Source organism: Hetaerina americana, unplaced genomic scaffold (assembly GCF_022747635.1).
Source record: "Hetaerina americana unplaced genomic scaffold, ioHetAmer1.1.p SCAF_2, whole genome shotgun sequence".
Lineage (NCBI taxonomy): Eukaryota > Metazoa > Arthropoda > Insecta > Odonata > Calopterygidae > Hetaerina > Hetaerina americana.
This window is the reverse complement of record NW_027286763.1, coordinates 51532272-51544850: the sequence shown is the minus strand read 5'-3', so window position 1 is coordinate 51544850 and position 12579 is coordinate 51532272. Positions and strand designations below refer to the sequence as shown.

General features: G+C 38.7%; 1 protein-coding gene across 1 annotated transcript in view; it reads right to left on the bottom strand.

Moving 5' to 3' along the window:
* Positions 1 to 12579, bottom strand: part of LOC139688095 (transmembrane protein 151A-like) — a 161141-nt gene that overhangs the window by 57299 nt on the left and 91263 nt on the right. Inside the window, exon 2 of the mRNA XM_071585520.1 lies at positions 2028 to 2474. Coding sequence (XP_071441621.1) covers positions 2028 to 2474 — 447 coding nt within the window. The remainder of the gene's footprint in view (positions 1 to 2027; positions 2475 to 12579) is intronic.

Here is a 12579-nt window from a genome sequence, read left to right as displayed (position 1 = left end):
GGGTTTAGGTTGAAGTTAATTATTTAGAAGCAATTGAAGTGCATGAACGTTAACAGATTTCCATCAACAGTTTTTTTTATAATACTAAAGATTTCTTCGGGGCGAAATGAAGAATTCTCCACTGGCAAAGAAGAAACTGCGGTCTTCTTGCCAAAACGGCCCAGGAAATAAACTCCTTGTATTGCACATGAACCGCAAAAAGCTTAAAGAATTAATATCTGTGGTAAGTGATATTCATCAATCTATGGTCAATCAAAAACGAGTTACGGACGAAGGCGGGATAGTGGAAAAGATGTGAAAAGTAAGCAAGAAATTTCAAAATGAAATATGTTACTTCTTGATCGTTAAGTTTGTATCCAAGTTAGAAGGTACATAAAGTTCCATTGCAGTTGATGCATATTTTATGTCAGTTTTTCAATGTCTACGGGATAACCTCCTTTGCACAATCTCCTCATTAAGAAGGCTAGTCCTTTCTCAAATTTTTACATTTCTAACTCCCTACTCACATTTTCCTGTCCACCGTCGGTTTATCCTCGTCCTTAACCCTTTTTCGAAATACCAAGAATTAATAATCAGCAAATGGTCCCTTTAAAAATGTACCCTTCCTATGCCCTGGTCACACTCTCCCATTTCCTTATTTTATTCTGAACTTGTGTCCGAATCGTTAATGATTAAACCTGCGCTGTCAATCACTGTATAACCTACTGGTCATACCCATTATGTCCGTGAATAATATACTATATAACAAATTGACCTCTTTTCAGTTTGAAATTCCGCAATCAGTTCATCAATCTTCTGCCTCCCCTTCCCACATTTCCTCCGTAAGCTTAAACTTTCCCCCTCTCTTCCTTCCCTTCGAGGAAAAGGTGTATATAAGTCGACAATTGCGCGGAATTGGCAGCTGGGGATGATGTAGTGCATCGAAACCTTGTCGTAATTAGGTCCTTTTCGACTAGTATAAAACTTCAATTATATCGATCCTCAATTATTAACGATTTTAAAAATTTTTATACAGTTTCAGTCAAAAGGGTTCGTTAATCTATAAGTAAATTCCCACATGTGTTAAGGCTGTTCGATTCCCATGTCTTGTAGCAGAAGTCTCGTGACCGGTGCAGATTCTGACTAAAGTATTTAGTTGACATTAGGACAGTATGACAGTAGGAGGGTGAATCCTATCAGCTTCACCCTCCTACCGTTGTGTGAATTCGTACCATTCGCGAAACTTCAAAAACAAGTTTCGAGAACTCAAGACGAAAGACCCATTGTAAAACGACCTTCAGCCCTTAAAGTTCTCAGGTTTGTACCTTAACTACGCACCATCATGCTACTTTGACCATCTTGATCCAAAACGCTTCAAAGATAGGTAAACTGTCCCACCTGTTCCATAATGAATAACTGATCATAGCACTTTTCCAATTTTCCACTCGACAGTGCTACGATAAGTTATTCATTATGTTCGAATTCTACCACATTACACCTGAAGCTACTCAATTTGCTCCATAATGCCTTTAAATTTTAAGGTTTAACTTAGCCTTCCTCTTTCTCAAAACCGCATTAACTTCGTTTTGTTTACATTTATTCCCATCCCATTCCTATCGCATTGATTTTCTAACGAGTTCAGCAATCTTTGCAAGCCCTTGGCTGAATGGTAAACTACCGTTTGATTATCTGCAAACTAAACTGATTTTTTTTCATCCTCCTCCAACTTTCATTCCTACCTTCAGTTCTTTCCATGGATCTTTTACCATTTTCTCCACACATATACGTTGAAAATCATAGCTGATAATGGACACAAGAGACCCGGCCGGCATTGTTGACCCCCCACCCCGTCTCGATTAGGTTAATGGGAAGCGTATGAGAGCTCTCCTCGGGTAACGCGGAGGAAACATGAAGACGCCCCCGAGACTCAGGCCGTGGAATACGAAATGAATTAACGATCTCCCGCATCCCTAGTTTGGTCATTTCGCGGGCACAAGTCACGGGATAATCAATGCGCCCGGGTAGGAGGGAGGGTCGAGTGGGCTCACCTGAGTGGCGGCGTAGGCGTCGCCGTGTCGGTAGCGCGTCACCTGCCTTTTCCGCCGCACGTAGTGGTAGCACACGACCTTCCACCACACCAGCGGCCTCGCTTCCCTCAGCCGCCGCACCCGCTCCGTGACGGCCGCCACGTCTACCTTGGGCGTCTCGAGTCGCAGCCTCGCGGTGCAGTGCCAGCACTCGACGAGGTAGACGAGGTAGAGCATGGCCATGAAGGCCACGGGCACGTAGACGTATCCATCCCCGCACGGGGACGTCTGGATGGGGGTCCGTTTGATAGGGGACAGCCACACGCTGAACACTACTTTGGTCACCTCCGTGAGGCGGCACCACGTGACCGCACCCAGGCAGCCGTAGATGAGTAGCGTGAGCACCAGGCACTTCCAGTTGGCCTCCTTCTGCAGCGTTGCCCACAGTGTCTGCTGGATGGGGCGTTGCTGCGTTTTGAAGGAGTGAGAGAGAGGAATGGTTTAGTCATGATTGAAAAACATATATGTGCTCCTAATTCGACTTAGTCTGCGAGGTAAAGGCTTTTTGCTGTGAATTGGCGCGAGGAAACGCATAAAGCAACGCTTTACCAGGAGCCGTGAAATATTTACAAGAAAAAAATGAAAATAACTAAAAAAAATCTTGGATGCAGTCAGGCATTTAATTTTAACTCCTAAAATTAACATCTCACCTCAAAAAATGGAATCGCGACTCTGACAAGCCTGCCATATGATAAAGCTACCTTTGTTTTTAGCGGTTTTTCGCATTATTTAGCGAATTCAGTGTGAAAAGTAAGAACAGATAGCCAGCTTTTTATTTCATCGTTATTTCATGAATAAACAAAGATTATTCACATTAATGAAAATACGCTACTAATTTATTATGGTAATGAAAGTTGTCCGATAATGTGCTGGCTAGCTGTTGCGCATCGCTGAGAGAGAATTGCATGAACGTGAGTTCTGATTGGCTAATACAATTAAGTAGAATTACAAATTGAAGAAAGTTTCAAAACGGTAACTTGGATGAACTAAATCTTCAAGGTCGATTCGAGTCAAACGTGACCGCAATTAGGGCGTCCTTTACATTCAAGTTTTTTGTGAAAGATTTCTTTGAATGAAATTTGATGGGAGTTTGGCGTGTTTTGGCACAACAATGCACTCAGGGGTTCAACAAATGACGGTATATTATCGCGAAATATCTAACCGCGTTTTCATGGGTCTAAAAAAGCCCGTGTGCCCCAATGTTTGCATGTCCTTTCTCGGAGAACTCTTTTGGGTTGATTGGACGTCAGAATCTCAGATGAAATCTTGAAGATGGTCGGAAATTAAGGATAGAAATCGAGCATGCTGAAATCATTTCGTTTTATTGCTCTCGCGATGTTCAAAAAATGTACGAACGACTACGACGACGTTGAAGAAGAGTTGGGATATCTCGTAAAAAAACCAAAATGATTACTGTGATGATCAAAAAAACGATTTTCAAGTTCCCGGATAAATAAATCCATTTAATCCTGAATGAAAATGTTGTCCCTACGGCTCACTTCATTGTGTGGGAAATTTTTTTGTGATTTTTCCACGGTGGCACTGGTTGTCATAGCAACGAGGACTATCAGTTTTCAAAGATGCAATCGGAAATGAAACCTTAAGAGAAGGATTAAGAGGAATTGGCAAACGGTATTTGTGACGGTAATTTAAAAACGTAGGCACCATCTTTGACGAAGATAGATTCAAATTTCACGCTCATTCGAATCCATCGTCCCCTTAGCATTATTTTGATAACCAGCACTGAAAGTGAATGAGCGTAAAAAGTAAATTTAGGTTTAGTACCCCCTCATAATCAGCCATATTAAGTATCCATATATACCAAAGAAACTGCGGGAGATGCCGCAACAGTAACTTTTAACGGAGTCATCCGCTAATATGCATTTCAATGCAACAATTTCAGAGTGTAAAAGTCATTCGCCTTGACTGGGATTCGAACCCAGATCCCTCAATATCCGGTCGAGTGCTTTAACCACTTAAGCTAGGGACGCCTCGGTAGCTTAAGTGGCTAAAGCATTCGACCGGATATTGAGGGATCTGGGTTCGAATCCCAGTCAAGGCGAATGACTTTTACACTCTGAAATTGTTATCCATATATAATACGTCACAGCATAGAGGAAAAGGGGGGGATGATATAAAGAAGGGGATAGAGGAAGGATGGTTTCGTACGTATGATTTATCGGATTTTGGAACATGAACGGAAATTTTAGCAATAAAATAACTATTTTTTGAGCACGAGAGAAAATAATAATCAAATATATAGTAGATAAATTTGATAATACTGATTTTGTTTAGAATAATGGTAGAGAAGGTACGGGATGATGTTATATTAGGGTGGGCATAGGTGCCGAAAAGTAAAAAAAAAAGGTCTTTTACATCGACGTTCCAAATTCATGTATTTTTTATCACATTTTGCGGACTACGGCGTGCCTACAAACGTCGACATAAAAGCATTACCGCAGGGAATCTCGTTAAAATTTGATGCGAAAATATTTGTCCAACTGTCATTGGACAAACAAATAGTTTCCTCATAACCGCTATTTATTTCGAGAGGTAAGAGATATCTTCCAACCATTTTATGCATCAAGTGGTAATGGTATACCATTTATAAATAATAAAAAAAACCATAAACACAGTAATAAACCCGAAGGTCGGTTTGGTTGGTGATGGTAGAGGTCACCCAGTACTAAGCCCTATACGGCGTGTGAATATTCACACATCAGGGTAGGGAGGCCAGTTCCTTTCCCTGTGCCGGTTATGGTTTCCAAGGAAGACCTGGTATCCGAAAAATCATACAGCTTGGGTTGAGCTGCAGGTGCCTAGAGTGCCTCGCCCGTGAATCGAACCCGGGCCTCTCCGATCAGCAGTCCAACGCTCTACCCCCTGGACTACCACGGCCCACTTATAAATAATATAAGATTTAAATAGATGCACCCGATGAGTGTATACAAAACTGAGTTGTCAGTATAAATAAAATACATAATGCGGAAATCTAAATATCCCTTGTCTTTCTCATTTAGGATGGTATACTTGTACAGGATTTTCAAAAATGATTTTCTAGCGCTAAGGTACGATATAAAATCGTGATAGAGAGAAGTTTATTTGAGATATATTTCCAAATTATGGATAAAAATACCTCCTATGAACTATTTGCGATGCTTGTTTATTTAGTAATTTCATTTCTGAATAAAGATTCCAAGTTATCGCGATATGTTGCCCGGAATAAAGTATCCAATGGACCCCAGTCAACTCCTCGGATATTAAATAATAAGCATCAGTAAATTTTGTCATCACGCCGGAAATTTATTTAAAAAATAAATGGAATTTGAATCTACATCACGATGATTTTCGTGATGCGGCCTGAGATTATTATTAATTCGCAAGTCATCGGCAAATAGTTTACAATGAGGTGATATATGCGTTTTAAAGATGTTTCAATTAAAGATAATTCGTTCAAAATAAAACCAGTGGTATGAATAGTTTTTCCTTGAGAAGTGTCATAACAGATGGTAAATAGGTATCGCCAGAAGATAATCGAGTGTATGACAAGCTCAATTACTTGTCTATAATTCCCACTTGTCATTTTTTTGGCTTGTGATTTTCGCTTGCATTTACTATTCATGTTTTATTCAGCTTTTCCAGAGATTCCATCAACGCCGTCTCAGTAGTAACAAAGTTGATTCCCCTCACTTCGTTATTCATTAAAATAAAGAATGGGTTAATGTTACGAGATGAACATTGTTACAAAGGCTGAAGCTTGGCACTTTTCATCCTTTGGAAATATTCCAGCACAGCACAGAATATGACTTAAAGTTTCTTTTAAAGTTGGTTTTGATGGAATTAAGATGAGTTCACTGACTTTTTTATGCTAGAGTTTAGCCCAGGATTCAGTTCATTTCTCTGGAGCAGAAGACTTCTTTTCTGAGTCAGTCTTCCTTTAATTGTGTGTCGTATCGAAAACTCTAGGTATAGTAGACCGTCCATCACAAAGAGCGTAACATAATCAGTCCATGGGAGGAGGTCGTTAAAAATTGGCTGCGCCTGACGTGTGATTTCAATCCGAATCCTTCTATGAAATCCTCTCCTCTCCAAAATTCCAACATATTATTCTACGCCGATGAAGTCAGGAACTAAGGAACTCCGACTCTTCGTATGCACACTTTCACCGAAATCCGCACTTAAATTATTCATTATTGCGCCTTAGTTTGAAAATGCTCGAGTCGGCAAAGTGAAGTGGAATTTGAAATTATAATAATACAATTAAAAAATCGTCCATTCCAAGCTAATTATTTATTCGATGCGGAGCTCAGACTCGTAAATCATGCAAAGTTTGCCACCATTATAGAACTTGCACAACTTTCATTGAGCAATTAATTTGCTTCCGAATACACTTAATCTCAATAAGCTCGGAAAAAGTTAGCAGGAACTCCGGTAAATTCAAGAATATGCTCTGAAATAATTCTGAGTTTCCTTGGATGCTCCGAACTTCCATCCAGGTCATACTATATTTTATCAAATTAAAAATTGCCAAAATACATAAACTTTTATACTTAGTTAGGATATTGTAAATTACAAGCAGATTTCCTAAGTGCCAGTTTTCAACCACGTCCATAGCCTAAAATGAGCAAATAGTTTACTCGCTTTTTGAAGAGGCTAGGGAACTATTTTCTCTCTCAAAAAAATACATTAACGCGAAATAATTAATGAACGTGCAAACACATAGTGTTTTTTTCGTTCTTCGAAAAAGTTCTTTTCAATCAAGATTCGCAAACACAAATGAGCTGTTGGACTTTTCTGGTCCCGAAAATGTTCGGCACAAGTAAACGAATATCAGAAGGAAAAATACACACTAAATTAAATTTACTTTTGATGGAACTGGAAGTTAATTAAGACGAACATTTAAGTTTCTATTCAGTCAAGTTTTATTTTTAGGAATAACTTCTGGAAGAGAACTTTATTAAGATTCAGAGGAAATTTTAACCCAGATTCGTAAAGAATAAAGAATTCTTCGAGCCATAGAAAGAATATTATTTTACAGAATGGGTTAATTACGAGAAAGACGCTGCAAATAACGAGCTATGAATCTATGTCTAGATTGTGTTCTAGACATTCATTCATAGCTACGAGCTATGAATGAATGTCTAGAAAATTAAAGCATCACCATGAGGCCTTAAAAAGGCTGTTGAGCGCCAGGAAATGTTCATAGCTCGTTGCAATTTTGACGTTAATACTTTGGCTTAGCTTAATTCACTTAGATTTATAGCGATGACGAGGAGAAAGGTTTTTTTCACCTCCGCGATATTTTGCTCAGTTTGATGAAAATTCATTTTTCTGTTAACTCCGTAAAACGCACAAGCAAGGATTATTAATTATCTTGGTATTCAATTAAGTCTTGAGATAATAGACGTAAAAATTTCGTCCGCGGCAAAATCCCGCGCATTAAGCGTCCAGCGCGTTTGGTAGGCATCAGGGGTTCCTACGCAATTTCGGCTGTTACGACAGTGCGTTTATGTGTTTATTTAGCCCCTCATGAAACCAACTCCCTGATGTAAACTTTCTATTCTTTTTTTATTATTCGCTTAATTTATAGAGAGAGACCTGGGAAAGGTCGCAATTAAACTCATCCGTCCAGAGGAGGTCCATTTGTGGGTAGAATGGGATTATTCGTCAGTCCCTGCGGCGGCGATTAGAATTTAATCCAACCGTGTAACCACTAGCAATAGGCTAATCTCACCAGTTATTAGTTGAAAACTGCTCTTTTGCATATAAGACCCTGGCACAGCTCATATCAAGAATGGGACCAACATGAAGAAGGGCTAATTGCCAAACTGGGTGAAGGTACAAAGGCTGCCAGATAGGAATTGGGGAAGCAGAGGAAGACGGCGAGTGTGACAGAAATATTAAAAAATACTGGGCTGTAAATATTTACAAATTATGAGCAAAAGAGGTAGACTCTGTGGCATGCTCCACTCACGTGAGGAGAAGCTGGGGGATAATTAAGGGAGGACTGGAAATCCTAACTTTTTAGGGAGAAATGACCATAGGAGCAAGGTGAAATGTCGGGCACAAAAAAAAAACAATGTAAAAAAATTCATTTCTCAACGAAACAGTCAATGACTGGCACATTGTACCTGCAGAACTATTCGAGCCCTTCCAAGTACTGTAAATATATTTTAGAAAGGATGTAACAAATTTATACGTGTGAAAGGCATATCTGTGTGTATGGGTGAAATTTTATGCATAAATAGACATTAAATATATCGTATGCCATTGGATGTCAAACTGATAACCTGCAACAATTTCCTTAAATAATTATCATAATGCAACTAAATTATGCCTGGCAATTTATGCTATTTTATTGGTGAGGGTAAAAAAGAAACTTATTGTGGAAGTGTGAGGTTTCTTTTTTAGCCTCATCATGAAGGAATTCCACACAGTTAAACCTGAAACTGTTATGTCCATGTTATTGGGTTCTAGGATCTTCGTGCTATAAAATTTTAGTCATAAATGCCCAAAAGGATCTCTTAGAATATACCATTTCTAAAAATAATTTCTCTTTTTAAATTTAATACAAGTATTTGCATGGCAAATCATTTTACTGTTTCGCACGAACGATCAAATTAAACCCTACGTAAAATAATGTAGAAAACTACGGTGACGGTGACAAGACTACGATGAACAAAATAAAGTCGTTGCGAATCATAGCACTAAAAAAGTTGTATTGGTGTGCTGGTGTTCACTAAGCTATCACCTTTTTCCATACTTATTCACAATTTTCTTCTCTCTGGAAAAACTTCATTGAATGTGATTAAGGTTAATGAGATATATATACCGACATCTGCATTATAATGCACGAATATTTTGTTCCGAATTCATGTAAGTAATATTTAGATCCGGAGATGAGCTTTATATCTTTGGTATGATTTTCATTTTACAACGAAGGGAAGCTAAATGGTAAGTAAGAGCTCTATCATGCAAACGAACCTACATCCATTTTCGCGCATCTCTTTCAGAGTACATACCAGCATATGTATCCTTAATTTCAGCTTAAATCATTGCATATTATTTATTCACAAATATGAAGATTTAAAGATGCCTTTATGTCTCTCTGCAATGCTTCAAATTCTTGAGTTTAGATTTACTCTACATTCTGGTAAGATTCAACATAAAGCGTACCATTTCCAACATATATGTAAAGCCAATTCTTGGAAGGCGCCCCTTATACATATAATGGCCGGCCGGGTATATTGTGGGAAACATTAATCAGTACTTATCATATATATAATATACATACTTATCATAAGTGCCGTGACGATCAATTATAAATTTTTAAACAATCCATGAAAACCAGTATGCAACCACGTGGACGACACTAGATGACTTTCGCGGAGCGCAAACACCCTTTGCTCTGAACTACACATCCTCAGCTCTTAATACCTCATTTCATTCTATTCGATATACCCTCCACTTCCCTCCCTCGTCCCTTCCGGTGTAAGAGTCTCCCTCCCATCAAAGCCTTCAACACTTCACAGTCCCTCAGTATCTCCTCCATCCAATTTTTCTGAAAATCGAATCGCGTCGAATTGCTCCCACCGCTCATTTCTCAATTCCCCTCTCTTTCCCAATTCCGCGTAACCCTTCTCCGTTTGTCTTCCTCTCGTCCAACTTATTTTCTCCGACCTTCCACGTGCATTTCAAAAGCCTTCAATTTACGCCCATCATCTTTGCCGCAAAGACCAATTTTCTAAATCATACAACTCCCACGTCAGAGTCTTCCCTAATCTTTTATTTGCTTTCCATCTCTGCCCAAAGCCCTCGTCATCAATACTCCTACTCTCTCGTTTTGTACATTTTCAGTTTCCGCAGTTCTTCTCCTAACTCTCCTCCTACTGCGTAAATGTTCTCCCAAAATACTGCTCAAATACGCGAACTGTTTCACCTGCTGAAGTTTACCCCTTCCAATTTTAATTTGTGAATTTGTCTTCATTTTTGTAGGAAATTTTATACCATTCGTTTACTATTAATTACTGTTTATCCCATACTTTTCGATTTTTAACTGCAATGCGCTCAATAATGACTGCGGTTCCTTTAGCTGACTGTTTGAACTCTTATCATTTGAAAATGCAAATGGCTCAATCAGCTACCCTCCTACTTCCATTTCTATCTCCCGACCACTCCATGACCCTCATCCCATTTCCTAGGCCTATAAATTTTAACTAGCGCATGCGGAAATGGAAAACCCTCTCTGAATTCTCAGTTTGCTTCTATATTCACTACTCTACCTCTGTTGAAAGGCTACTCTTAATCCGCAAAGCGATGAAAGAGGTCCTAGTATTTCCTATTCCATGAATATTGCCATTACTACTGTAGCGTAACGTGTTTCTCTCCTCTTACTTGGCCCAACCTGTTTTTCACCTATTTTGTAGATGTCTCTTCCCCTCTAGCTTTTTTGGATGATTTTTAGCGCTATCTTCTCCGTATATGGAATTGAAATTACTCTTCTACGTTGATTCCAGCGTTCTTCTTCTTTTACATCATTTCGGATAGGAGATCCAAGTAAACGAGAAAAACCTTCTGGTAAAATTCCTTAAAATCCTTCCTAAATGATATAGCGTAGCCCAAAAAGAATATTTCCTCCCTTTAAACCCTAAAATATTGAGTTATTTAAACATCCTGGCTGCCTTGTTTATCTTAATTTCCCGTAGTAATTCTATCTTACGAGTACCATCTTGTAGTCTACAAACCATTTCCTATGTATGTCAACGTTTACTAACCTCGTATCTTAAAAATAAAATTTCCCTTCTTACCATATATCCCTTACCCTATTGACATCCCCCCTTATGCTATCACTCAATTCTATGTGAATTCTCCAAATCTGTATTCAGATTCTTCCATTTCGTCCTCTCTTTCATGTTCCATTGAACTCTCATCTATTAATCTTTGGCTTCCTAATTTCTCCAAAGTTTATTGTTTCTGTTATTCTGTCTATAGCTACAGTTATTCCTTTTTAAGATATTGTCTTTTTCAGCCTGTCAAAACATATTTTAGTGCATGAATATGAATATTTTCGCATCTTGTGTGTATGTCAATGTGTACGCATACATGCGTACATACATGTATATTTAATGTACTTGAAACTATATTTAGCAAGAAACAAAATTAAATGATTTTTGTTTGAAGCCTTTGTTAAATGATTTTACAGAAATGGCGTTGGTATAATGTGAATTATTCTTGAGTCTGATAAGTGTTTACAAGTTCATTTTTTTTCTATGATGAGGGTCATGCATCACGCGTGACTTTGTCCGTTAGTGTGCATGTCTAGTGTGGATACACCCCCTGCCACTCACCATTCCGGTGACTTGCAGAGTATTATGTAGATATAGATTTATCCTCTCCTTTTACCATTTATATCTTCATGAACTTATCATTTTAGTGCCTTTATTTTTATTCAAATGAATTCTTCCCTATTCCACTTTGCACCACCCTTTTCCTTTTATTACTCATACATTTTAATTTGATTTCATAACCCCTGTGAAATTTTTTGCATGCATCAAGATTCAATTTTTCATCCGCTCAGAGATCTGATAATAATAACGACCTTCGATTCTCAAAAATGCAATATATTTGGTGACTTACCTTGTCTCCCGGAATTCTTCATGTGCACAACTATGACGATATGTATATCTCAGTATATTGTCTTTCATTTAATTACTTTTCCAGTGAAATCCTTCAACTTTCCATTATGATGATTTCATATTCCTAAACCATACTCCCCTATATCACTTCCATATCCCCTTTCGCATAAAACACGCCGTCTATTCTGTGGCTTCTTCTTGATATATCCATCTATATTACAACTACTTGCTGGATATATTTTATCTCGACTTATATGAGATTTTCTCGTAATATTCTATTACCCACCAGTCCTAAGGTTACCACTTGTCTCCCACGTTTTTGGTTCCGTACTAAGGCTTCCCCATGTTGACTGTCCTCTCTTCACTATCAATTACCTAACTCGCAACCAGCTCTCCACGTGGTCCCAGAAGATTTTCCACTTCACTTCATTACACCTATATTTCCTTTTTCCATTTCTTATGGGGGTGATATCTAACATTCCAATCTCCGAAACGGTCCAGAAATTCCATGTCCCTAATGCTACAGCTCCGGTTCCCTTCTCTCTTATTTTCTGCTGCCGTTTACTGAACTGGTCAATGATGGCCACTTGAGAGGGTTTTCCATCATTGATATTGGACACGATTATCGAGCGGAATGTATGACCAGAGGTTCCAGGTTCAATGCCCGCAGATCATTACTGGTATCCTTCCGATTCAGCACGCATTTGCCTTGGCTCGGGTACCATTTGGCGCCTGCCTTCAGAATACTACCGTTTGTTTAAATAACAATATTACATGAAGTATCTGGGATATTCAGATTGTTTGTGTGACCCAAGAGAGTCTCCGTAGGAACGCATTTCGAATCGAGTCCCTAGTAATAAAGGGAGAATCGAGAAGCT